The 27,778-nt window shown below is 37.1% G+C and overlaps 1 protein-coding gene across 1 annotated transcript in view; it reads right to left on the reverse strand.

Moving 5' to 3' along the window:
- MUC2 (mucin 2, oligomeric mucus/gel-forming) overlaps positions 1-19,315 on the reverse strand; it is a 53,260-nt gene extending 33,945 nt beyond the window's left edge. The window contains exons 1-24 of the mRNA XM_050974916.1: positions 19,246-19,315; positions 17,405-17,669; positions 14,876-14,990; positions 14,638-14,728; positions 14,143-14,252; positions 13,700-13,916; positions 13,141-13,266; positions 12,333-12,450; positions 11,860-11,998; positions 11,230-11,340; positions 10,158-10,227; positions 9,661-9,798; positions 8,958-9,122; positions 8,299-8,393; positions 7,280-7,410; positions 6,378-6,629; positions 5,422-5,474; positions 5,047-5,156; positions 4,455-4,606; positions 3,877-4,015; positions 3,212-3,322; positions 2,723-2,902; positions 1,506-1,745; positions 150-306 (exon numbers count right to left, since the gene is read on the reverse strand). Coding sequence (XP_050830873.1) covers positions 150-306; positions 1,506-1,745; positions 2,723-2,902; positions 3,212-3,322; positions 3,877-4,015; positions 4,455-4,606; positions 5,047-5,156; positions 5,422-5,474; positions 6,378-6,629; positions 7,280-7,410; positions 8,299-8,393; positions 8,958-9,122; positions 9,661-9,798; positions 10,158-10,227; positions 11,230-11,340; positions 11,860-11,998; positions 12,333-12,450; positions 13,141-13,266; positions 13,700-13,916; positions 14,143-14,252; positions 14,638-14,728; positions 14,876-14,990; positions 17,405-17,669; positions 19,246-19,315 — 3,355 coding nt within the window. The remainder of the gene's footprint in view (positions 1-149; positions 307-1,505; positions 1,746-2,722; positions 2,903-3,211; positions 3,323-3,876; positions 4,016-4,454; positions 4,607-5,046; positions 5,157-5,421; positions 5,475-6,377; positions 6,630-7,279; positions 7,411-8,298; positions 8,394-8,957; positions 9,123-9,660; positions 9,799-10,157; positions 10,228-11,229; positions 11,341-11,859; positions 11,999-12,332; positions 12,451-13,140; positions 13,267-13,699; positions 13,917-14,142; positions 14,253-14,637; positions 14,729-14,875; positions 14,991-17,404; positions 17,670-19,245) is intronic.
- Between the last annotated feature and the right edge of the window lie 8,463 nt (positions 19,316-27,778).

A 27,778-nucleotide genomic window follows, 5' to 3' on the forward strand; every position in this document is an offset into this window, starting at 1 on the left:
AAATTTACTGGCCTGCTCATTCCCTGATATTCTGAGAAAAGGTTTCACCAAGTAGCCAGCAAGACTTTGCAGTGACAGTACTAATGATTTATTTGACTGGCTTTCTGACAGCAGCTAGAAGGATACAGTTGTGTTTATCTGTTACTCACGGCAGATATCAGGAGTTCTCCAGAAAACGCAGGCCTCAGCCTTGATGCACTCTTGGGCATACGCTGCAACTGCAGAGCAGAAGCACTCGCAGTCCCCACCGCTGTCACAGGAGCAGGCATCATGAACACAAGCCTCATAGTAAGGAAGTGGGTCCACCTGTCAGGGGAAGAAATGATGCTCCAGTTCATCTCCAAATTAGTTTTCAAACTAATATGTTTGAGAGCTCTTGATATATGGGAATGAGACCGTGTCTGAGAGTTACCAAATCACAAACACTTACAGGCTTCAAACTGCTCAATATGTTTTGGGGAATAATAGACTTAAAATAATATAGCTCCTTCATAATTTGCTATGACTGAAAAAACAAAGTAAGAGTCCTTGGCAGTGCTCACATTTTCTAATAGAGTTCCATTTTAGTGTTCCCAAAACCAAACTGAATTGATGCCAGTGAAGTCTCTGGCAAGCTTTGCCCACCAAATGGTGAACAATGTCAGAAAGGCTACATTCACAGCAAATATGAAGCATGCAATTTTGTGCCTATCAAGTTTTTGGAGTTTATCCAATGACACATTAAAAAAAGCTTTTTTTTTATTTGAAACTGTAAGAGAAAAACTTAGACTGGATTTTTGCTGCTGAAGTAAACCACATGAAAATATATAACAAATTAATTATATTAATAATTTTTTGTGACTTTTCCACTGTGAGTTAGGATCAAACTGTTGTCAATATTTCCATGCATCAGGAAAGATATCAGAAATAAAGAGGAGGGCTTTCTGTGCACTGTACTCTGGAAGCTGTGTGCTGTCACAGTGTTTGCTGTGACAATTTGGAGGCACAGTACCAGCAGCTGTCTGTCTAAACTATGTGATATCTGTGGTGTCTAAAAAAGATCCTTTTGTGGACTGAATACTACAAGAAGTAGTAGCCTCTTCAACAGCCACCTTTCATGCTTAGTATGAATTTCCATCAGGAGATGGATCTGATGATTGCAAGGTCCTTCAGTACCTGTAATACTGACTGTCTCTCAACAAGAGATGGTGCAACTGCAGCAAACACAGGCCTGTTTGTGATACATTTTTGTAGCTAACTTGCAGAGTAGTAGCAGTGAAACTGTTGTGATGAATATGGGTTTGTACAGCTGGGGCGGCCACCACCACTGACACAGTCCCATTGCCACAGAGACTCAGACTACTTTGACTAAGGCCACATGATGTTCTGACACCTGTAGCTGCACTCAAGACTTAATTGAAAATCAATCTATTTTATCATCTCTTCATTAATTTCTGATGGTCTTTTTGGTTCTGCATTATCAGAAATGCACGGCGCTGTCCCATCACCTACTGTCTTCTACAAACCTTGGAGTGACAAATTTTGAAGATTTCACTCTGGATGATGCTGCATTCTTTCTCTGCCCAGGACTTCCGGTGTGGTTTCAGATCACAGGGCTTAATCTCTTCTGTGACATCTGGGCACATGGGAGATTGTTTCCAGGAGTTTCCAAAATTCAGAGGATTGTTGTCCTGCAGTCCGCTCCTTGTTGTAAAGTCATTGTTTGCCTTGTCATCAAAGTTGCCACACAGACCACACACTTTGCCCTGGAAAAGAAATTGAGCTTTTAAGTATACCATGGAAATGAGAAACAGGCTCTGGCAAAGTAAGAGGAAAACATTGACATGAAAAACGTCAAATGGCTGTCTGTGTAAATGATGACTTTCTTCTTTACTGTCAAATAATTTGTACAGAAAACAAATTTTTATTTGTCTGTCCTCAGCAAATTATTCAGCTGCCATATCTTCCCTCCTTGAAATCATTTATATCTAGTGTTTTCCATATCCAATTTAAAACATCAAAGGATGCCCAAGCCTCTTACAGCTGAGAAGAATTATTTATTCTCCATTCTCAATTTATCATAACTCACCCATTAATATAAGCCTGAGATAATTAATTTCTGCTCAAAGCCATTTTTACTGAAAGTTTCTAACATAATGATCATCATTTCTTCATTCATGGAAAAGAAATGTCAGGGACCTGTTTTTCTTGAAAGAAAATGTATCAATCTGCCCTCAATGGTGGATTTTTGGTAGTGTTATTTAAGGTCCACCAATACCCTCAAGTAACAGTATGTCACTGTTTGTACAATGCCTCAATATTCTTCAATTCAGCATGCTGAATTTCAGGAACCAGAACCATGGCCATACATTGCATAGGAAGTTTGGTTTTAACACAGGGCTGAGATTGCATGTAAGTTTCCAAGCACATGTGCAGTCAGTCCACATCCACTAAATTATTCTGGATGATTTGCAATCAATACTCACAAACTCAAGAGTATTGCCTGAGACATATATCTCTATTGGAATAACATCCTATGCATTCTGTGCAATGCATTGTGATATCCTGTGAGAAATCTCAGAAGCACTTCTGCAAGCTGTGACTGTAATAATGCAAGCTGACCATTAGTGCACAGAGGATATAGGAATTAGACATCGAGTCAGAATAAAAGAACATTTATGTTCTTTTATTTTTCCTTGTCTATTCACAATACTACTTCAGAAGAAGACAGGCAGGCACCAACCTTGTAATCAGGGCTCAGCTTGATGAAAACTGTAGTCTTCTTGTCCCAGATCAGCATCACACCATTGCTAGCCTCAATAACCAGGTACAGGCCGACTGTCCTGTTCCAATACTGCACATCATCACCAACGTCTCGCTGAATTTCTTTGTACTCTTTGTTCTCCAATTTCAGTTCAGTTTTCTGAAAGATAAAAGAGAAGTGTTGTAACACTAATTTCTATGGTGAGACAAAATATTAGACACTTGTAACAATGCAACTCATTCTGAAATCAGTAGCTAAAACTCTGGGATGACTTCCAAGATGGCGGGGAGTGGTGTAGCACTTCTGTTTAAGAGAGTTTTCATTCACCTGAGAACCTACACCTTTACAGAATAATTTGATAGGGCCTCTAATGCTTGTTAGTTACAGCTGCTTTTAGGGATGTGACTTTAGAGCATTACATTTTAGGTAATACTTGATTACTGATATGTACTGACTGTCATCACTCACCCCTAGGAACATTTTGATAGCCTTTGAGCAGGTGACTCCTGTAGTTCCACAAGGGACATTCTCTGTGATGATACTGAATGAGCCGCTGGAATTTTTGTCACCGCAGAAGTCCTATTGAAAAAGCAAAAAAAAGAACATGAGAAAATTAGGTAGAATATTTCATTGTAGTTTAATTTCATAAGAACTGCAATCATTTAAATCTTCACAATGTATAAATAGTTACTACTCCTTCGAATGTGAGATCCTGCACACACATATTTTTACAGATGCATAGCCATATATGCATACTTCCATGCATACATATAAACAGTTAACACAGTCTCAGCCCGGAAAAAAGAGTGGGACAATAAAAAAAGGTGAGGAATATATCTTTAAAAAAACGTTTCAAATTTCTAAGTTTAGAATTTGGATTTTTTTCACAAATGATAATGAACTCTCACTGTAACATAGTTCTGTTATATGTAATTTATGATATCTGTATCTGAAAAAAAAAAACCCTCAAAAAAAGCCACATTCACACATATGAATATATGCAATTTATCCTGGCAGAATGTGTGAACCCCTTGGGAATAATGATGACAGGCAATAAGGAATGAGAAAACCAAAGAGGAAAGTAGATTTTCAAGGCAATCAAATTGCTTTTCAGCCCTCCTGATGAGCATTACCTGAGTAGCCACATATTCACAGCTCCCGTCAAAGTCATAGAATTTCCCATCAAAAGTGTTATAATGGCCACTTCCATATATCATACAAGTCCCATAGCACACGTCATCTGTGCATTTCCAAACCCCTTTCTGGCAGGTGCTAGAAGAGAGAAGAGAAGTTGAATTTTCAGATCTCACCAAGAGTGTGCTGTTTGAAACACTGCAGAACAAATCAAGCAACTGCCTGATATAATGTGATAATGTGCAAAATATCCAAGCCTCAACTTCAATTGATAAGCTTGTTTTTAAGCCTATAACATGATTTTTACTCTGTTGAGTAAAAAATCTTTAGATCTGATAGCATTTATTTTAAAAAATGAATGAGTTTTCCCAACAAGAGATGCCTACTGAAACCAGAGGTAACTACCACCCCCATACTTCCAGCAGAATCTGTATTTTCTGAGAAAGCAATAAGTATTCCTGAAAATTAAGTATGATACTTCCAGCTTTTGCAGCTACTGTAGTACGTAAGCCTAGATATGACTATGAATATACTGCATAGAATATATTCTAGAAGAGAGTATTCACTTATAACCCACCAGGTGTTGCAGTCCACTTTTATCTTGTGTCCAGAAGAATACCACTGATTGTTATGAATGCATGGGCAATCTTTTTGCTCAACACAACCCCCTCTGCCATCATCAAATAGACCTTCAGGGCACACACAGCCTGAGACACACTCTGCCTGGAACTAAGGAATATAAGGAGAAATGGTTACTTTATGACAAAGCGCTGCATCTTAATTCCTCATCTTCACACTTGAAAATCTGCATTTAGAACCACACAGTCTAACATTGATTAGTTTTATATGGTTATTTTTTCTAGGTTTCCAAAGTTTTTTTTTTCTTTTTGGATTGTATAAGAACTCAAATTCTTTTTTGCTTGGAGATTATGACTCTACTGAAGACACAATAAAGAGGAAAAGGAAACCATTGTGAAAATGGCAACAGATTATTATCATGCGGGGGGAAAAAAAAGGGCAGATTAAACCAAGGAGAAATCAACTGCTATTTATTACCTTCCAAATACCTAACCAAATACAGTTACAACTGTATTTGCTGTGTGCCACCATGTCATGTAAAGAACACAGAATAAACAAAGCAAGACACAAAGAAAAAGTTGAATACATACGTGATCGGTTTGAGGAGTATGACAGCTGAGTTGTAGAGGTGTTTGCGAAGTCCACTTCGAGAGTGCATTGCAGTCAAAGTATGTCTTGTTAGAAGAACATTCTTTCTCACCTGCAAGGTACATTGCTGGTTTAGATCAATCAAGGCAAAAGAAATGTTAGTGAAAGGTGGTAGTTTCTCAGACAGAAATCTCAGTCTTTCCTTATTAAAAAAATAGATTTAGTGAAGAGAGAACAAGATGAAAATGCATTCCTATTTTACATAAAGAGAAGAAAACATGCAAAACAAGTAAATAGAGAATCAAAAGGGAAGTAGATTTGGGTTGGGAGACTTGCTATGGATTTTATTCTAGTTTAGTTTATAGAATGCCACTTACTTTTCATTCTTATTTTCACTGAAGTGCACTGGATCCTTGCATTTCGGCAAACACTAGAAAAGGGAAGGAAGTAGAAATTTTTTTAAAAAGCAAGCTAAATATCTTCCTAAAGATTTATATAAACAAGTCTAAGGACTTGTTTATATAAATGTGAGAGTATTTATTAAAGATATCCTGCATAGTTTCTACTGGAATTTCAAGGCCAATTCTATTGAATTACACTAATGAATTTTTTCATTGGAGAAAGAAGTGTAGCAAGATTTTAGGCATAATGCCAGAAAGGTTATGTTTTAAGGAATGACAGCTATTCTATAAATCTTTAATACTATGTTCTATGACAACCCATGAATTAGATAGTAATGACACTGATAATAATTACAATCTAAATCAAAGCCTCTATTTGGATACACAGTGTATTTTCATTGAATTTATATGCTGCAAATTTGTTGACCTATATGCTTCTTCTGCTGGATGAGAGAAGGCATTTCACTGTTTGCACTGATGACTCAGGCAGCAAACTGTGGCCAGAGACCATGGGGAAATATAAAAGAATCATAAATGTTGCTTTCAAAAGCCTATGTTACAGTGAATACATATCAAGGGGACCTTCCTCCAGTGGAAAACAAGCAATCTGTCACTGCTAGAAAAGCAAGCATAACATATAGTTGGCATTTTATCTTCCTTTCACCATTCTGCCTAACAAAGCCTTATTAACACTGAAGCTTCAGAATAACATTTATCTGTGAAGGCCAATACTCACACCTCCAAAGCAAGCTGCACTTCTCAATTATTGATAAATTGCATTGCAGCAAAATAATGCTTTGCTCAGCATGAAAATGTTGTGAAATGCATTACAAATACTCATTAAAGTACCAAAAAACCTAAGCACCTTACACCTAACAAGCAATTTTTAAAGGGCTTTTCCCCCACAAACAAGAAGCCAAAATAAAACATACCAGCGTTCTTCATCTTTTGTGAAATACTCCCCAGGTTCCAGGTATGATCCCTTGTAATAACATGGGCACTGGGAGATGGGCACACAGTTAGCTTGGTTATCAAAGTATGTATCAGGTGGGCAGCCACACCCATCCACAGGAGCAAAGTCTTGCAAGCAATACTTTTCACCATCAGCAAGGGAGCGACAGGTTTGCTGGCACATTGTAAGGTTGTAAAGGAAGACTTGATTTCCTGGGCAAGAAGACTCTTCACTGCCTGGAGGGAAAAAAACCAAAGTGATAAATAAGGGATGCAGGATGGACAGTTTGGCCTTGATGTTTCCATTTTGGTTTCTTCAGCTGTGCCGAATGTAGTGACAAAAACATTCCCTTAGATCTTACTAAAGTATCAGAAAAATATCAGAAGTCACAAGTAACACTAACCTGACTTTACCACTTGAAGATTTACTTTTAACTGCTACTAATAGTTTCTACTTTCATAGCCCTATTTGTTTCACATACTGACAATCAGATAATGAGCACAATATAATAAACTGCTAGTCTCAAGCATACTGAACTGCTGATGTAGAGCAAGCATGATCAGAAACAAAGACATTGATAAACAAATGCACAGTAAAAGCCCTGATGGCTGGGATTCCATTAGTAAATGGAATTATATTAGCTAGACTGGGAAAAGAAGATGAAAGTTAAAAATATTGCTTTCTATTTTTAAGTATAAAAAATTCAAATTACATCTGAAGAATACAACATGAATTAGGAAACATTATCAGCATTGTCTCCTTTTGGTCCATTATATACTCCAAACCCCTTAACACTGAGATGGATCACTAACAACCAAATTCAGAGAGAGCCTGCTTATTTCTCATGGTTAATTATTTTCACTGGGATTACTGTCCCATTACTTACTGCAGACACTCTTTCTCCAGCCTCCCAGTATGATCCCTTTGAAAGCACAGGCTCTTGAGTAAGAGGACAAGGCAGCACACAAACATTCCTCACTGTCTTCACAGAGGCAGGTGTCATATTTACATTTCTGAAAAAAAAAGAACAAAAGGGTCAATAAGTCCACAGGAAATCAATGGGCAATTACAACATGATTGCTACAAAATTTCCTGTCAGCTTTTCCTGATGTTGTTTGTATTAATTCCCATGACCAGAGAACAGTGAAAGGAATGGACAAAGACCAGAGAGTTGAAGTGCTGCTTCATTTTATACACAATGAAAATACTTGGATGCTTATTCTAATGTAAGCCAAGCTTCTTGAACCTTTAAAAAGTAGTCAGCCTCCTAAGAACACATTTTTCAAAGGATATTGATACCATTCATTCTCAGTTACTAATTAGAAATGCAGAGATCCACAAAAACTAGAATAATAAAGGCAAAATATTAACCAGGTCTATGAAGACCTTTATAACATTTGAGCTCATACTGACTTCCAAGTACAAGCAATGATTTTAGAATTCCTTTTCCTCAGGTGAGCCTCTGTTACTGCTCAACAGAGCTTGGGGGAAAAGAATTCATGGAGACTCTGGCATGAAAATGATTTGGTATTACATTCCAACCAATATATGGTGGGAAATTTTCCCCCCACTTTATAGAAACTAATGTTTCTAAACTTAAAATGTGCACATCTGCAGCTCTTGAGTCTTCTTTTCAGTCCAAATATCCAAGCCAATAAACATGTCACAAAAAGTAAAAAAGCAAAATAAAAAATTTACATTTTTTTTCAGCAGCAGCCCATAAGGATCTCATCATATGAGATACTTTGGATGCTATGTTGCTTGAATCAGTCAATGCAAAAACTTCAGCCTCTCTTATGGACAAGTTACTCACTGATGTTTCTAATGTTGAAACAATGATTAATATCTACAGTTAACCATCTGAAACAATGCAATGTTAAAAGAATGCAAAATTACAATACCTTATAGTATTCTGAAGGATCAATGGCTATGTGACATCTTGCAAAAGGACCCTTTGGGTTTCTCAGCAAAGAGCACCAATGCTCAGCATAATTTGCTGCAAAAAAAGCGAAATTAATCACATTTCCTTATCTTCCTTGAGCCATGCTTAGTTATGCTGCTGCATAAATGCAGTGCAGAAATACAAATGAGAGAATTGTGTGCATTTTTGGGAGTGGAGAAACTACATGCAATCACCACATATGTATTTCTAATCCTTCAGAGACATGCAATCATAAAATCAAAAACTGCACCATAGTTTTGCAATTTGTACACACAGAATTGTGACAGCTCCTTCCATTTGGGGAGCATAAAGTTAAGTTAAATATAAGGATAGATACTGCTCGGAGATACAAGCTGTCTTTGCAGATAGTACAAATTAATGACTGTTTTTCCCATTCTACCACCTCAGGATTCTTTTACAATCACCCTTTAAATTTTCACTTCAGTTTGATGACGTGCTTGTACGTATACGTACTTGAAGATATTAATTATTAATGTCACAGTCCTGTAAAAAATCTTCAATGCCCCACTACAACTCTTACAGGCCTGTTGCAGTAATGCACAGTGGACACTGCTCATCCTTGCAGAAGCCAACTTTCTGATTTATTAATGTGCTTACCACTTTCAATGCTGAGACTGCAGGGGTCTTCCAGCTTTTCTGCCTGGTCTGCACAGGTGGACTGAGCTTTCCATGTGTTGGCAAAGGCAGATCCTGTAGCCTCAATCAGCCCGCTGGTTGTTCTAAAGTCATCACCTTCCATTCCATTGAAGTTTCCACAAAGACCTATTCAAGAACAAGGTAAAAATTTCACATAGGCATTACTTATTTCATACTGAAAGGTCAAAGGAAAGGGACAATTGATCACAAACACTACAAACAGCTGACTATTCCACATCAAATTAGTGCATACTATAAATTTTGTGGTTTTAGAAGCCCTGGTTTAAATCTTCAATATCTTCAAGAATAGTAACCATGAATATATCTGTGCTTCAAGAGATGACTACTCTAACCCAAATTTTTTGTGCTTTCTGATGATATTGAAACCACAAAATACACCAAAAACCTGGTTTTGTGGATAGCTTAAAATTAGACTAAATACAAAAGTAAGGGTTCTAAGAAACACCTCGGTACTGACAACAGAGTGATAGGTCTTTTCAATATCAAAAAATAAAAACACATTTATAGTTTTCTTGAGTCGATTCTCTTTCTGTTTTCTCCCCTTGAATCAACAAGTAGCATGAGTTATCACTCATACAAAGAATACATAATTATTCAGCTGTGAAACAGCATGACTTTGCTTCCCATTTGCATAGACACTTGCCTTGAAGTGTTCCTTTAAGTGATTGTTCTACAGTCACAAACAGCTGCATGACTGGAAACAGCTGGATCTGCATCTGAAGCCCAAAAGGAGTTTGTACAACAAAGTAGTTGGAAGAAGGCTTAAATACTGAGAAGCTGGCTGAAAAACAAAACATGAACTGTTGTAATGAACAAATACTGGCTGCCAAAAGAAACACTTCTTACTAGATTCTCATGTATCACCCAGCCTGAAATTTCTGAGACAAGGATCGAATTAATATATTTTTTCCTTTAAAAATTGCTGGCCAACTAGATATGATGCTGGTGCTTACAAATGTAACAAGTAGATTACTTAAAAAGGCTGCTCTCTGGGATCAGAACCAAATGGGCATGCCCACACCATGTAACCAGGTTTGGAAAGTGCTAAATACATCTCCTCCACTTTTGCCTCTATAAAAATACACCCCTATATGAGAAGCCAGGTGTGTGACACTTGGCATACAAGGCTGTGTCCCTTACTTGACACATGAGGCACATTCACTGTCATCTCATTCAGGAGCACGCTGCCATCTGATCTGAAAACCACCACCTGTGAAATGGCAAATGGAATCAATGAGGTTCCAGAGACTGTGGAAAACTAAGATTTTACAAATACAAAGAATATTAACAGCAAGGACATTTTACACATTTAGGCTCTGTCTAGAACTCCAAATTTTTGGAAGGAAAAATCTGTCTGAAAATTGAACATGACAGCAACCCTATAGATTACTCCTAAGGTTTTGTCTTGCTATTCAGTGTTTCTCTTACATCTGCCTACAATAATCCATGGCAATAATGAAATGCAAAACTCATTTAAATTGGGCACTTTGGTTTCAGCAAGTAGAAGAAAATATTAGGTCTTCAGGATCTGTAGGAAGCTCTTATTCCTTGTTCAAGCATGTGCTACAGCTTCTGTGTGATGGTTAATATGATTCTGACATGGTAAGGAAGCAGCTTATTAAACTTCCTCAAAAAATGCTACTCTACATACAGAAAAACGAAACTATTGGATTTTGATTTGGTTTTCTTACATTCTAGTAATGCTGTCAAGGACATGGAATTCCATAAATATGTGAGGAAAATCATGTGTATATGTAAGTAAATTATGTATAGAGATAGTCTATATATTCTCATAAACAAAGAGAATACTAAAGTGAATTTGGAGAAGGTTGGATTGTATCACCATTCAAAGAGAGGATTTCTTCTGAAAAAGACTCAATTAGAACTATAAAATTTTATCTGAATGAAGAAAAAACCTATGAGGTAGAGAAGAATAGGTTCTCTTCCTTCTAGACACCTGGAATTCTGTGAAAAAAATCATATCACACAGAGCAGAGAAGAGGAGGAAATGTGACTTGTTTTGAATCTCATATTTTCTTAAGTTTAGGTTTATTTTGAATTCTCGAGGCAGAAACCTGAGCTGTTTGTCAGCCTGTCTGAGGTTCCTTATCTATCCACAATAATGACTCCAGAAGAAAAAAGTATTCACCCACAATAAGGGAAATATGGTAATTTTCAACATATCTAGCAGAATCCACAGAACAGCACTTACATTCTTTTTGTTATCCACTAACAGCACAACAGTCTTCAAGCAGGTCTGTTTTTCTGTGGAGCCACAGGGAGCCAGTTCTGCTAGGAGAGCATAACTCTCATTTGCAGTACCCTACAATCACAGGGAAAGAAATGCACATTAGTCATATTAAAACTCTCATGAGATTATTTCCACAACAATGACTAAATTCATCAGTTACAATAACTTTCCTAGCTCAACAAGATTTTCCTCATTCTCTAGAAGAGCGAACACCAGATATTTTAGGGATGAATGAAACAGCTGCCTATCTCTTTTCCCTACCTGATTTTGACACTCAGATTTAGCTATTACAGAAGTGGCCAAGAACTTCTAATCCTGAGACCTTTTGATTTCTTATCTACAAAGGACTTCACTGGATAACGACAGCATAGGTAGTTTTCTATCCCACTGAGTTAATCACCCATTGTAATAAGCCCCCAGCTTCCCCTTAGGGCTATTACAGCTAAATCTTGAATTTTTTAGTACAACTTACAGCATTTTGGCTTCCCTCACCCTATGGAAGTGGACTAGAACAATAACTCCCAGCTGATACACATCAGCCCACAGACACTGTTTTACTCTACAAGAGAACCCCCCCACTGTACACAGTACCTTGGCCAACACATAGTAGCAGTCTCCATGGAAGGTGTATTTCTTCCCATCAAAGGTGGTAAAATGGGAACCTCCTTCCACTGAGCATGTGCCTGGGCAGGGTAGATCTTTGCAGGTCCATCTGCCTGAATTACAGGTGCTATAAACAGACAAATAATACAAAAAATGCTTGTAGTTATTAGAGGAGCTGAGAGCACTGAACGTATCTGTATGTCTGGCAACCAGAGAGCTATCCCCAGGTGTTTTAAAACTGTATCCTTGACCATTTCCTTGAGATTTTCCCTCTGACATTTGCCGTAGAATCTGACATATGCCATAAGAAACTAACCAGAAATCCTGTTCTATAGATACGCAACATAAACATTAAATTCAGAGAGTTTTCAGAACATCTCCTATGACCAAGTGGAAATTTGAAAAATGCAGGTCCATTTACAATCATTCAAAGAAAGGTGTACAACAACCAAAATCCTTACCATTCTTCACATTCTTTGGAAATGCTTTCTCCAGGTGCATACGACTTTCCACTGAGTTTGCAGTGGCACTGGCTAACAGGGATGCAGCCTTTTTCACTGATATCATCATACACAGTCCCTATAAAACACAAGATTAACTATTCCAGCTGGTTTTCAAATAAGCAATTTCCACAGAGGAAAAACTCTAATTTGCCACACAGGCTGAGATTATCTAAACTTTGAAGAATACTGGCTATATTTTTTGTAATACAAGACAGATGGAAAACACTTTGATTCAGCTTTGAAAATCCAAGTCTATTCATTTATATAGCTATACACAGATAAAAAGGTTATTGCAAGCATGTAAAACAATCTCAGAATGTCACATGATTCGATTATTACTCTTTTTGTCTGTGAAGACTATCACTGTAATCTTCTTTCCTAAGGTTGACAGCAAGCCTGAGAATTTCACTCACTGTCCATCACTGAGATTCTCTGGGCAAATGGTGTCCATTGTCTCAGAATTATTCAACCTAAAAAGCATAATTTACTATATACTATCCAAAACCCACTTGTTGAGAATTAAAAAGCAGGTCTGTTACCTGTCACTGTGTTAATATGTTTGAACTATAAATAAATAAATAAATTAATTAATTAATTAATTACCTCCTTAGGAAAATTTTACAGTTATTTTCCTCTAGAGGGGAAAATAATAAGTAGCACTACTCTTTTCTAAGATATAGTTAGACTAGATGCAATATTTTCATATGACGTCCTTAGCCAGGGCTCTTGCTTTTGTCCCAGATGCAACAGCTAGAATGACACTTGCCTTCAGGGCAGAAACAGCCATCCATGTAGTGCTCCTCACAAAGGCTGCTGATCTGCAAGTGTGAGCAAGTATCCACACAGGGTGAGCTGCTTTCTTTATAGACCATGGTAGCAGGACAGGTCTTGGCTGAAAGAATAAGAAAGACACCAGGAGTTATTTGAATGTTCAGGCAATCTTTCCTGAGAAACCACACCCTACTCCCTTCAAGTCAGTGGTGTCTCAAGCCAGATCCTACATGGCAAAACATGTTTATCTGAATCTGAACTGCTTTCCCTGGTTTTTATATTTACTTCTTTTGCTTTCAAATAGATCAAATTATTCCCGTCTCCTGCAGCATCAAATCTCAGGTTTTTTAATGGGAACAGAATTTGCTGAAAAATATTTCTTAATAGTAAAAGTAACAGAAGAAGAAAATAGGGACACCATATTATTTTTAGCACTACCAATATGAAATTTGTAATACTCCCCAACAGCTTTGTAAAGAAGTAATGAATTTAAATTTTATGGTGCTACATGCATGAAATCTTTGGATCTTTGTAAAATTTGTGTGGCTGCTTACGGCAGAAGCTCTGTGTCCTCCATTCTCCCGGGCGGCCACCCGCGTGGGAGCACTGGCGGGAATACTCGGAGATGGTGCTGCAGAGGCAGAAGGAGTCACTCTTCCCAGTGCAGGCACACTTGTCCTGCATGCAGGCTTGGATGTACATTTCCAAATTAAGACGTAGCCGACAATCAGCAAATGCAGGGGAAGTCAGCAACCTCTGACACTCGTCGCGCTGAGGAGGAAGAGGAATAATGTTTAAGAGATTTACAGGTATCTGAACTTCTGGACATTTCTTATCTTACAAAAAAACCCAACCTGTTGGCTTTTGAACAGGTAGGAAAAAGTAACCATATATCCTAGAAGAGACAGTCCTCCCAGCTCCTGGCAACTAACTCCCTGTTGCACAAGGATGTCTCCATGTGTCCATGTCAAGGAAGTTCACCACAAGAAATACTTACATGCTCATTACAGCTTGGAAGAGCCTGAGTTTCATCTGGATCTTCACATTTGGAGTTGGGTTTGCTGATCTTCTGCATATTCCCATAAGTAATTGAGTTGTAGCTTGCATCTATGAGAAAAAAATAGAAAGAGAACTTGCTCAGCCCCAAAAATTGACAACAAGGAGCACCTGATTTCTGGAACTCTACTGATCAAGGGAAACTGTTACTACGGTATCAAATATACCTGTTAGACACAGGTACCTGCTCTGATTGATGTCTAACTGTGCTTAAAATGTGAAGGTGAAACAGGAAAAGAAGGCTAGTAAAGAACAAAAAGATTAATCTGGAACTTAGAATGCAGGAATTGCAGGAATGCAGAACTGGAACTTAATGTTTAGTCTCGGGCAATCACAGAAACCTCTCAAGTGAAATTTGCTCTCCTGTGATGTTTCAATGCACAGGGCTTGTCAGCCTATCTCTGGAGACAAATGTCAGTATGGTGGGATGACACACCTCCCTTGATGAACTCATTGTAGATTTGAATGCCATTGTAATCCCCACAGAGACCACAGGTATGATTATTGAATTTGTTGTCCAGCTCCACCTAAATAACAAAAAGAAAAATGAAAAACATAAAAGAATTATCTTTTTATTCTTCCTTTTTCCCCCTCCATTTTTTTTCCTACTAAGATAGAGAAATATTCCAAGAAACCCAGGAAATACCAATTAAAAATACTTTGATCATACATACCATCAAGGCATCCTGCTGGTTCCACATCAGAACCATGCCTAGTTTGGCATAAATCTTGGTGTAAATTTCATTGCTCTCAATGAGGACACCAGAGGTGTAGTAAGGTGTCTTCACACTAGGAAGAAAATCACAGACTTTGCATTAGTTAAGAAACATAAGGGCTGACCTGAATGTCTGTAAAAAGCCAAATACCCCAAGGAATAGAGAAACTAGTCTGACTACCTCATTCTAACTGCACAGGGTGCCTTGTTTTAATGAGGCATAAAGTCTTTTCTTTCTGACACTCAGGACAGCAACTCATTTCAAAAACTCATTTAAATGGCAAAGCAATTTCAGAGGAAAAGCCTACCCAACACTTTGGGCTCTTTAACTTATAAAATACCAATATGTCAGATGTCTTCAAATTAATCAAAGAAAAAACATCATCATTGTGGTATTAACAGAGGATATTCAAACACTCACTAATAATTTACACCAATGAAAGGAGCTACAACATAATTTACAGTTTCTTTACCAAAATATAACCATTTCAGAGAGAATTAATGTTCCATTGCAAGGAACTGGCTCTTTAAGAGAGAGTTCAGAATGCACAGGCAGTCACAAGGACTGCCAAAAAATTTTGAAAAGAAAGGATCATGTTAAGAAGAATTCAGTAGCTCTTTCAGTAGTTAATTACTTAGTTTTAAGTGTACAGGACTGAGCTTGTTAACGGTGACAAAAGACACTTTGCAGAGGGCTGAGCATAGATATTTTTGTGTGATAACAATTTGTGTCTGTCTTACAAATAAACTGAACTGCTGAATTTCATTCAGCAATAAAAGAATTGTGGCAGGCAGTCTTACCCTATAAAACACAGAGAACTAGAGTCTACTCAAAGAGAAGTAATGTAAACTGGAATCCAGTCAAAGTAACTGGTTAATTTTCTACAGATTTATCAGTGTAATTGTTATCCATCAAGATTCATGCATGTGTATGCACATCTCTTAACCAGTCTCTTGACTGGGAGAACTTTATCTCCTGATTTTCTGTCACTGGGGTTTTTACAGCTATTTACCTCAGGCATTTTTTAACATGCCCAAATGACTTACACATCTAGGTGCAAACTCAGAGATCATTATTTCTGCTTTTCACTGCATTGTTCATGAATAAAGAATGAAGTCTTGACGGATTATGTTTCTTGAAGGAAAGCATAAAATGTTGGACATCTTTTCAACATGGAATATTTATCTTTTTTTATAATAGTATGACATTCAATCAATCAGTGGATCAAGTACCTGAAGGCTAATCCATACACTTTTCTACTTTACAGTTTTTACCTCAGCATGGTGAAATGCTATTTTGCATGACAATAGATAATTTATCATTTCAGAAGCAATATGGAAAATTAGGTTTTCCAAAAAAAAAAAAAAAATTCTCAAAGCAGCAAAAACCAGTTTTGCAGGGATCTGCTGTTTTATGACAATAAGGTCTAAGATGAAAATGGCTTACTTTAAGAGAAACAGTTTTAAAAGGACTTCTAACTTGTTTTTCATTGAGTTCTTTTTAAGACTTGAGTGCACAATAAAGAGCTTTTTCAATTTGAGGCAATAATGCATTTTTTTGTAACTTTCTGTCATTTTATTATTTAGTATGATCTTTGGAAAACGGAATGTTACTTTCAATCCTTGAACATATTTTCATTGCAGTGGCTTCCAAACTTTAGAGCAAAAGCTGAATTCTGGGCAAAACCAAGTTCTCCAATGACAATTAAAAAGTTCTCTTTTTTTCAATTATGCTAAAACATACTAATTAACTCATGAGTTGCTTCATTTGACTCAGAGTATAAAGGCACACACTACAAGGTAAAGCTAATGATAGGAAAGACTATGTTAAGACGCTACTTAGCATCAGTAAAGGTGTCAGATGAGTTTCTTGTGTAATCATGTTATAAGAGAGGCAAAATAACACTGCTTAGTCTGAAAAAGTACATAGTGCCACAGATAAATTGGTGTGAATTTTGACCTGTTTTATATCTGTTAAACTCCCTTGCAGAAATGCCATCAGATCTTTAAGAATTATTAATGAAGATCAGAAAAAACTACCTCTCTTCTGGCAGAAAATAAGAGGAGAAGACCCCAGAGTAATGCATTTCCTTTTCAAGGATTTGCTAGACATCTGCTAAGGTAAACTCAAGATGATGCCATTAAACAAATGAAGCTACATCATTTTAAGCCAGTGAAAAATCTGGCTCATGAGCAGCACTGTTTTCTGCACAACTGGAAGAACAATTTGTTCAAACTTATTCCTGACTTGTATTTAAATAATCCTTTATGCCAGTGTAGAAATGACAGTTAGTACTAAAGCCCCTCCTCAAAGCAATTTTCATGCTGAATTTCAAAAGGCTTTTTTGTTTGTTTCTTTGTTTGTTTGTCTGTGGAAATGCTTTGCAGCAGTTTCTGTAATGGTACACAGACAGTCGTGTAAAGAATCAATCCTGCTTTTATCTTCCCAGCCCATTTCTCTGAATACCATTATAGCAAAGGAACTTACATCCGCCCATCCACCACAACCAGGTTGGGTTTGAGGTAGACCATTATATCCTTGATTTTCAACAGAATATACTCGATCTCAGGATGGCCATTGCTGTTGAGAGCACGCTGGATGTGGACAGAGAATTCCTTGTAAGCCTCTCGGCAGTCGGAAACAAAATTATACTCGCAAACGCCAGGGAACTGGTATATGTCTCCATCAAAAGTCTTGAAATGGTTGTTTCCCCAAGTGCTGCAGACATAGTGGCCATGGCTTCTTGTCCTTCCTGTTAAGTGATGAAAAAGAAATAGAGATGAGAAGTGCAAGAAACAATCTAGTGTGAAAAATGGTAAGTGTTCTGTTTTACAGTGGGAACCAACTGCAATTATGTTCACAGTGATTCCATAGAATTCAAGTGAGATCAAGTATCTGCCAGGTCAGCAGAAAATATGGAAATCTCAAAAGCAGAGTAAGATGGTAATGAATAATTCTGAGACCAGTGTATATCCTATAATCTTCACTGAGGTGAAGGAACTTATCTGCATGAGATGGGGAAACTTAAAACTGACCACTAACTTGGCTTCTGTGCCAAGCATATGATTTTATTCTTAATCACAGTATTATTTTTATCCATATTAATTTTTTCCAAGAATTATCTTCTTTCCTCATGCAACATGTACTAGAAACAAAACAGGAAGGAAATCAAGAAAGTACTACCTACTCTGGAAGGCTAATAGTTTAAAGGTTATGAAAGGGCTTATGCACAACAGGAGATTTCAGTGAAATACTTATTTTCCTAAAGCAGCAGTGATTTCTATTACTGCAAGACAGAAATTTTTCAGAAGATAGGTCAGAAAATAGCCATGGTAGGAGGGGAAAAAAAAAAGATTTTGCAATAGCAAATATGAAGATTATTTGTTCCTTTCCCTGACATCTACAGCAACCAAAAATACAAATTAACAACAATATCTGATCAATCTCCAGATACAGCAGATTAGGGGTGAATCATAAAAGCCGAGCATCCTTGGGAATCTTAACATTTCACAAGATTTTCTTGTAGCATTTAACATGAGAAAGCAAAACTGCTAAGAAAACCCCTGGGATACTGTATTTTGATGGTATCAATCATACAAGATACATCCAGCCAAGCTGGAACACTTCCCACCCCCCCAAGGAAGGCTGCACAGAGATCCTCCTAGAACTCACAGCTGGAAGACCAAATGGAAGATAAAGCTTTCCTCCCATTGCTGAATTCAAGTTACAGCAGACCAATAACCCAAACCTGATCACTGGATATAATTAATCACCTATTCCTCTAAAAAGCAGTTTTCAGTATGACTGCTCCATTCCATCGCTTGAAACTTGATAGAAAATACAGTAAGTTAGAGCTTTTGCAAAAGGGTTAAAAATGTCCTAAATGACAAAATAAGGTTTTTTCAATGCTATTACATTCATTTTTGAGGAACAGTTTATGTTGTTCCAAAGCAACAGAAGACACAATCATCCACCTCTTTCCTCACTTTCACAACAAACCTCTCAAAGTCCTACAGTTCCTTTCTCACCATACCTAGTAAAGACTCAATGTGTGGAAAGAAAAGCAACACTGAAAATATTTTCCAAGCACATCAAACTAGAAATCAATGCAGTAGAGATAGGCATTAATCTATCCAAAGAAAGTAGGATCTACCAATTTTGTTCAAGCAATGCAGCCGCAGTATTTGAAAGCTCAAGCGATTGAAGGCATCCTAAAACTCCAGAGCATTATTTAAATCCACAGCCTCCTTCTAGCTCCACAGCGATATTTTAACTCTCTCCCTCTTTGCCAGGAGGCAATCTGCTACCATTTCACCTCTAGAACTTACCTTTTTTAATTTCATTAGCAGAGGAAAGAGCCAGCCAGAGGAGGAAGAGGCTGGCCACTCTTAGCCCCATGGTGGCTAAGGTGGGAGAATGGGAACTCCAATGGAAACTCAGCTTTTTATAATACCCACTGAGACAACTGATTCTGTCACAGGGGAGGAGATTCAAAGGGAGGAGGCAAGAGGAGGGGTGAAAAAACAGGTGTGATATTTGCAGAAGATAAGAAGTAAACAGACAATCATTTTTCACCATAAATGAAGGAATTCAGCATACAGGAAACTATAATATTGATTCAGTGATCATGTAATTTTTTATTGCTCTATTTTATCTACAGGATGCTGTGCTTTTAAATCCTTCAAATGCGCACACCAAGTTTAACCTTTAGCAACTCCCATAGCAAATAATGAATTTGGGGTGGATGAACAAAGAAATCCCTAGAAGAAATGTTAAGGTGAGACCCTAAAATAAAGGGTTTAAAGTCAAGGAATTTTTCATTTTTCATCATCACACAGAATGATTTCTGTTAAAATTATAAAACAGCACATCATGTGTTGTAAAATTATTTTGCAGGAAATCATTGGATTTCTTTAATTTTTACAGCTCTTGAGAACATGTAAATCAAAATACTGCCCATACTACATATTTTGCCCAAAACATAATTGAGACTGGGTGACACAGTAGGTTCAAGGATTTTACAGTAAAAGAGGTGCTCTTTCAAACCTTATCATGGTATAACAGAATGTCTATCAAAGTTGTAGAAATTCTCACATAATATCAAACTATAGAGAAAAAAGAAGGGTAAATGGAAAAACATTACTGTTTTAAATCCCCCTAACATTCTTGCTCATTCTGGTAGACTTTTTACATAAATTATAAAATTACAATCTGCTGTCCCACATCAGATCCTACAAAAGCTATAGGGTCAGCTTTGCTTTGTGCAGAAAAAGAGGTTCCTTGGGAGAAGAAAGAAAGCAGAAAATAGAATCAGGAACCAGTTCAGAATGCTGCTTCAAAAATACAGGATTTCCACATGAACATTATTTCATGCTGAAAAGTTCCTTTTAGAAGGTCTTTCTGCAACTCTCTCCAGAAGACAAAACACAGGCTCCTTGAGGTAAAAGCACACTTCCTTCAAGACATCTTGTAACACATCTGCTTCCAGTCTCTACGTTTCCTCATCAAAAATTTTCAATGCATTGACCAGATATTCAGTGCAGAAATCTGTAATTTTCAATGCAGAAATCTGTAATTTTCAATGCAGAAATAATTTCATTTTTTCAATGCAGAAATCTGTAATCCTCTTGATCATTTAAAGTATTTCTTACTTTCATTGATCATATTACAAGTAGAACTTTTATGTTTTTCAAAACATCAAAGAAACTTTTTACTTAGCCCTTTTGACTGCTCTAGTCAACTAGAAACATTCTCTTGTCATAAAAGCATATTCTTTGGCTGCTATTTTTCTATTTAATAATTTTATCTCCACTATAGCCTAGAATCTGTCTGAACATTTTCCTGTTTTCCCTCAATACATCTCAAAAGATTTTAGATTTTCTCCTTTCTCTATTTGAGAATACGAATTTCTGCTTCTCTTACCCTTACATAGTGTATCATTCAACAATCCTGACTGAAATTAAGTAGGAACCCTTTTCTCCCTCCTGAATCTATCACTGGAAATATATAGCTTTATTTTCCTTCTTGGAAAATAAAAATAAATCCAGTAATAACCAGTTAGAACCAACCATTCATAGAAGACAAAGCAAAAACACAGTCTACAGAGATCTTTGCTCAGTGGTTACTTTACCAGACTTAACTTCTTATGATACTCAGAGACATCTCCCCACATTTTATGTTTTTTATGCTACCAAATCTCTTAGCCTGGAACTGTTTTCTAAAATCACTTAGGAGATTCCCAAAGGACTGTCTTTTGAGGTTTTCTTTTCCTCACTGTGTTTTTCTAGGTAGTCTCCTAGCTAGAACTATCACCTCAGAAGAAAAAGACTGTATAATTCCTATACAGTCTTTGCAAACTGCAACAGCAACTCCATGTACACAGCAAACCTGACCCCTTTTTAGATTAAACTTGATGTGTATGCTGACAGGTGTAAGTTGGAAACTTGCATATTTTCCATTCAGGTTTCTCTGGCATAAAACTTCTATATCTCAATGGGATCAGTTTCAATAATTTCTTGTGACTGGGAAAGATAATAATCCCTCAATTACAGTTGAACCATCCCCCAGTTCAATATGCTAGTATTTTTATAATTTTAATACAATCTGTGTAGAAGAAGAGCTATTTTTAGCTTAGCACCTCCAAATTTTAGAGGCTGATTTACTCTGCTCCAGCTTTGTCCTGCCTGTACAAGGAGCATGATTCCTTCTTGAGCTATGAAGTTATACAGGACAATTTTCCTTCTGCGGTCTTTGCTTCTCAGAGTGACCAACAACTTCCCATGGTCCCTTCTTCTGACATATATGGGGCTTGCTGTGACATCCCTAACTGGAGAACAAGGGACATCAGCATGTCTTTAAGTACTGAGACCACTCTTACAGAATTCACACTTGGGCTTAAATGGTTGTGATGCTCTGAAGAGAAATAAATACAGATCCTCATCTCCAAAAGTCCTAGGTATTTGTACTTTTGCTAGCAGTGGAAGGTGTCCTAAACTATACTGTCTCTGTTTCCTTATTGACAGAAGGTTAACAATCCTGTCTACCATCTGTTTTATGTTTTTCAGAAATAACCAGTCTTTGAGTTAGACATCATATCCTACTTCATTTCTTGCTCAGCTCCCTTAAAGGTTTTTGGACTACATATTTTAACCCAAAAGAACCTTATTGGTAATGTGCAGATAACATCTGTATGTATGCATTAATTTATTTACCATAAATTGTTTGACAACCTGAACTAACTGATAACTTTGCAACAAAGTTAATTTCACTTTATCATTACCATCTTTTCCCTAAGCTTACATAAGTTATCTATACCTGAGCTGACCTTTCTGTGGAGCTTTGTGCCATTCCTGCTTCTAGTCAGCTTAATCAGAAGTCACCTTCCTGAACTGGTCAGGTGTTCAGGTGCTTTTATTACCAAAGATATTACATATAATTCTGCATGCTGTCACTATGCAAGTGTCAGGAGAACTAGTGACAAGAAGAAGGATTTTAATGTTTAGGTTCCACAGCTGAGTATTAAGAGAGATGGTTTTTTAAAAGTTCCTGAAGCCCACGAGTAGCAGTACAACTTCCCATAGGCTTTCACTATATGCCTGATCTAGGAGCCCCAACAGTGCTACAAAAATCACTGCTAAAATCCAAAGCATAAAAAAGAAAAGTTGGTTGTATGGCGAGTGTGTTTGTTGTAGCAGAAGATGCAGAAGCAGAGATAAAAGATGTGTTTTGAGTCATGGTTATGTCATTGCATTGTTTCCCTATCCTTAAATTTTTATGAGACTATTTCCAATTGTTCCATCAGCACAGCTAACATTTAATGTTCATTTAGTTACAAGGTAAATTTATTTTGCAATATACTTGTTATTAAAAAGAGAATCTACATGGAAGATTATCTTCATTCTGAATCACACTGCAGAATAAAGGTCCTATATGTATGATTTATATAACTTTAAGATAAAATTCAGCTGAGACCTGACTGGGTTTATTGTTTTAGGAAGGATAAACATTTTTTCCAGAATATGGGGTCTGTTTCTATCAGTTAACATTTCAAGAAGAAATCTAATTGCAATTTTACCACAACAATCACAGGATGACCACTGTACAAATACCTCAAAAAGTACAATTACACTTGGTGACTGAGGTCTTTTCCGCATCTGCTTTTGTAGTCCTGACTTGCTGATCACAGGCTGCCAAACCAAGCAGCAATTTTCTATCAGTAATATTATTCTGCAGAAGTGGCCACAGGATTTTGTTCTCCTGTTCTTCCACCTGCCAGAATTTCACCAGAGCACACACAGCCTTACACATGACCATAAAACTGAACATCACTCCTTTTATTTCAAGCACAGAGATCATCTGAACTGGGTTGCTGGAACTCCCTTGGCAGCCATTCTAAAATAGCTCTGGTAAAATCTAGTCAAATTAGAAATTCAGAGATGTAGCATACACAATCACTGTATTTCCTTGACTGAGGCATTTAAGCCCTCTATAGCACATCTTGACAAAAACTTAGCAAGCAAGAGAGACTTGCAGCAGAAGGCTGAACAGTGCAAGTTAAATGAAAAGTGTTAAAGCAGTGACACAGGACTAATGGGAGCGAATTTCATTTTGACATGCATGCTGCCAACAGATTAATCCAAAATTATCAACACAAAAGGAGCCAGCATTCAGATGGATGCAAAACTGATATAGATTCAATTTCATCACTGTAACCTTGAGCAACCTTTGGGTTATGTGCATTACTTTTCATTCTAACAAATACAATATCGTAAGGTATCTGCTAATGGCGGCTGAAGTATAATGTTCTTACATGCCCTTCCTTAAGCGGTTTGGCATAGATATTTTAAGAATAGCATCCATTTTCCACTCATAGTACTTCCTTCTTTGGAAGTCAGCAGCTCATCCTCTGAGACTAAAGTTGCAAAACATTTCCTTTTCTTCCAGTTAGGTACAAGTAGGGAAAAACATGTGACACGCAATTACTGAAGATTAGGAAGGGATGTAGGAAATAACTTCAATTAGTACACTTTGCTACCAACACTTAGCTTCTGGAAAACCGTAGTCTGCAAAAAGCCTCTGCACAGCAGCTTCTACATCAATACACAAGGAAAAAATGCTTGACAATTTAAAATAATATTAGAGCAGTTCTCCTTTGCTCAAGCATCTGTGGGATTTACTACAGGGAAATGGACTGAGCCAAGAAGAGATAGCATGGAAAGGGCGCCAAGGGAATTACACTTCACATATCCTACTCTGATAATACACATACCATACTCTGGTAATTTTACCCCAGGGGAGTGGGATTTTCCAAATCTTTTATTTTCTCTGTAGGAAAAGGTGGGAACAAAATTATTGGTGAAACGTGCTTTTTGTCCTCTGTCCTCTGGAGAGGATTTTTTCTGAAAATACAGTTCACTTAGATGCTAGAATATATTTTAGACAAAACCTGAGTACCTAAATCTGTGCTCTCGATGGAGCTCACGTAACAAGAATTTGAACAAGAAATGAAGTGAGCATATTTGTTTTAATTGCAGATTTCTTCTACTAATGTTTTCTACCACCTCCTTGTCTCAAAATTCCTATTGACACTGAAGGTGGAACTGAAGTAAATTTGCATTTACTTAATATTTTTATATGGGAAATCAGACTCACTGTCACAAAAAACTGGAGAGTAAACCCTTCACTCTCTCTTTCCTTTTTGCAGCAGGGTATCAATATTGCCTCCAAGTCAACATTTGCTATGAGCTATTTTTAGCTTTCAATCAAGAATTTATGAAAGATATTCAAATATTACTGCTCAACACAGTATATTCTTGCATTTTTCAGCATGGCCAGCCTAGTCACTTGGCTGATGGATTAAACTTTTCCCATTTTTCCCCAACTCTTAATGGAATGGCTTAGTTTATGGCCTGTAGTCAACAGCTCTACTGAAGTAACGGATTTTCATAAATTTAGGACTTAATATGAAGTGGCTGAGATAAAAAATATTCTGAGTCATTGTTCCACGGGACATTATGAAAAATTGAGTTCATTTGAAGTAAAAATTGCTAAGAATCTTTAGTCTTCCTCTTCTTACTACCAAATATTAGGATTCTGCTGGTATAATTTCCTGTGCGTGCAAAACTTGCCAGAGTTATGGTAAAGTTTAACTTTTTTCTGTTATGCAAGTCAGCAGTTACGTAGTTAATAGTGCCTTCTGTATTGTAAGACGGGGAATAACTGCGTCAAACATGAGAATATGTCTGATTTGTATCCAAGTCTTCCAGCTGCCATGCACATTTCCTAACAACATTACTTTAAAACTAATATTTGAGTCATCAAAAAGACAATATTGTCAAAACAGCAAATTACCAGAGCAACATTGTGAATATTACAATGTATAAAAAAGAACACTTTGTGAGCTGATGAATTACGCAACCTGAGAAAAATTTTCCTTTTATATACTTCCATGATATTTTGCTCTATGTTTATTTACCATGCACTTTCAAAACTTGAATCAGAATACTCTCAAGGTGTCTTGTGAAAGGGGACAAAAGGAAAGCAAAACTAAAAAATACTTTTGAGCATTCCTTCCTCCTTCTCCTTTTCAGTTGCTGCTTTTTCCAATGTCAATTCTCAGAAGTCAATTATCTGCACTATAAAATGCCTGTTGTGAGACTGACAGTCCATGCCATCTACTGTCCATTACATCTACATTCAGTCCATTACGTCTACTGGGTCTACCTATGTTCAAATTTTGTAAGGGCTGGATAAAAAATGTGTGGAATAAAAAATCTGATTATAACTTCAAATTATAGGTAATTAATGTGCAAAAGAACTGTTACCCAGAGCATCAAAATATCTCATAGTTTTGATATATGCATGTCCACAAAATTCCTGTCCCAATAAGAACACACACAGCATTCTGAACAAGGAGATGCCTGCACCAGGTAAGAAAACTCTGGAGAGACCTTAAAGGACCTTCTTGAAAAAGGACCTACAAGAAAGCTGGAGAGTGACTTTTTACAAGAGCATGTAGTGATAGGACAAAAGGGAATGACTTAAAGCTAAAGAAGGGTAGATTTAGATTAGATATTAGAAAAACATTAATCACTCTAAGGGGTGAAAAACTAGGTGAGAAACTGGGGCAGGTTGCCCAGATAATCTGTGGATGCCCCATCTCTATACATGTTCAAAGCCAGGTTAAATGGCAACCTTTGAGCAAACTGGTCTAGTGAGAGTTGTTCCTGTGCATGGTAAGGGGGTTGTAAGGAAATGGTCTCCAAGGTTCCTTCCTACACAAACCATTCTATGATTCTATAATTTCCTGTGAGAATACAGTTGGATCAGATGTCTGTTTTAGGTCCCTTGTAATTGATCAATTCTATTTTAATACCTGAGTTTCTGGGCTCTAAGGCTCCCACCTAATTTTGAAACACTTCCATTTTGCACAGAATACTTTTATTTCTCACTTTCTCAAAGACCAGGTAAGCAGGAATGAGCATGACTCTACAATGCAGAAATTAGAGGGAATCTAATCTCACTGATGAGAAAAGGGAGGAGAGATGTGACCACATTTAAACATTTGATATCGCTCATGGGAATAGAAACTTTGGTATAAGACCAAATTTTTTAAGGCTATCTACCTTTAAAGAGGTTTCTCAGTATATGGAAAGAAAAAGATTATAAAAAATAAAGCTGAATTCTTAACTTCACCTGGAAAGTAAGACTTAGCTGAACGCATCACAACAGAATATTGCTGATGTGAACTAGCATGAAGAACAGGGACAGCAGAGTACAATCCTTTTCTCTGCCCAGTCTGAAGAACAGTTATTTTTCTGGCAGTGCTTACGTAGGTTAGAAACATTATAGAGGAAAAGTATTTCATAAAACTCTGTAAGAGATGTTTGCTGAAGGCAAATAGCTTAATAAAAATGTTAAACCAAAAGCAAGTCCGTGAGATAAGTGATAATATCTTATCTGTACTTTCCCAAGACAGAGACTGGAGAAAAGTTTCCAGTTCAGAACAGTGCTTCACCAATGTTGCATTAAGTGTTTCTGTCTGGCAAATCTGTAATTAGACACAAAGAATCTTCATTTTTCCAGCTGTGATGGGTTCAGCTTGGCTGACTGCAAGCCCTCAGCCAGCAGCTCTCTCACTCTCTGTCCTCAACAGAATATTTCTCCCTCCTCTAATTGCTACACAGCATTTTAGCCTTTCTTAAATATATTTCCAACCTTTCTTAAATGTATTTCCAAACACATAAATATATTCCCAAGCCACTGATGGGTTCATCTGTGCTAGGTCTGGAGCCAGCTGGCCAGTGTCTGTCTGGCACAGAGCTGTCCAAGTCTCTTCCTACAGAGGCCCCCCTGCAGCTCCCCTGCTACCAAAATCTTACCATGCACCACACACCTGTACATAAATTATAACAGAAACATCTCTTCACCATCACAGAGGGCCATATGATTAATAAAATGTCTTTTTCTTGTAATTTAGGCCAGACTGAACATGCAGACTGACCTTAACAATGCAATTAGGCATCCACTCTGAAGATATTGAATCCAAGCACTCTCTGACAAGAGGGGAACATTCAGAAAAGGTGATTAAAACAAAAAGATTAAACAATGCTCAGACTTTAATGTAGATTTATCACAAAATGCTCCACATATCTTAGAATATTACGGACATTGAAAGACTGAGACAGGCACATGAGCTCCTGAAGAAGAGTATTATAATAAAATAAAATATAAATCATACTTCTAGGCTTCACTTGAAACATTAATGTGTTCTGTTAATGTTACATGCATTTGGAAGTTGACTATATTCTTTCTTTGCAAGAAATTTGTGGTTGATACAGATATGACAAATAATAGCCTGGT

This window comes from Serinus canaria, chromosome 5 (genome assembly GCF_022539315.1).
Source record: "Serinus canaria isolate serCan28SL12 chromosome 5, serCan2020, whole genome shotgun sequence".
Lineage (NCBI taxonomy): Eukaryota > Metazoa > Chordata > Aves > Passeriformes > Fringillidae > Serinus > Serinus canaria.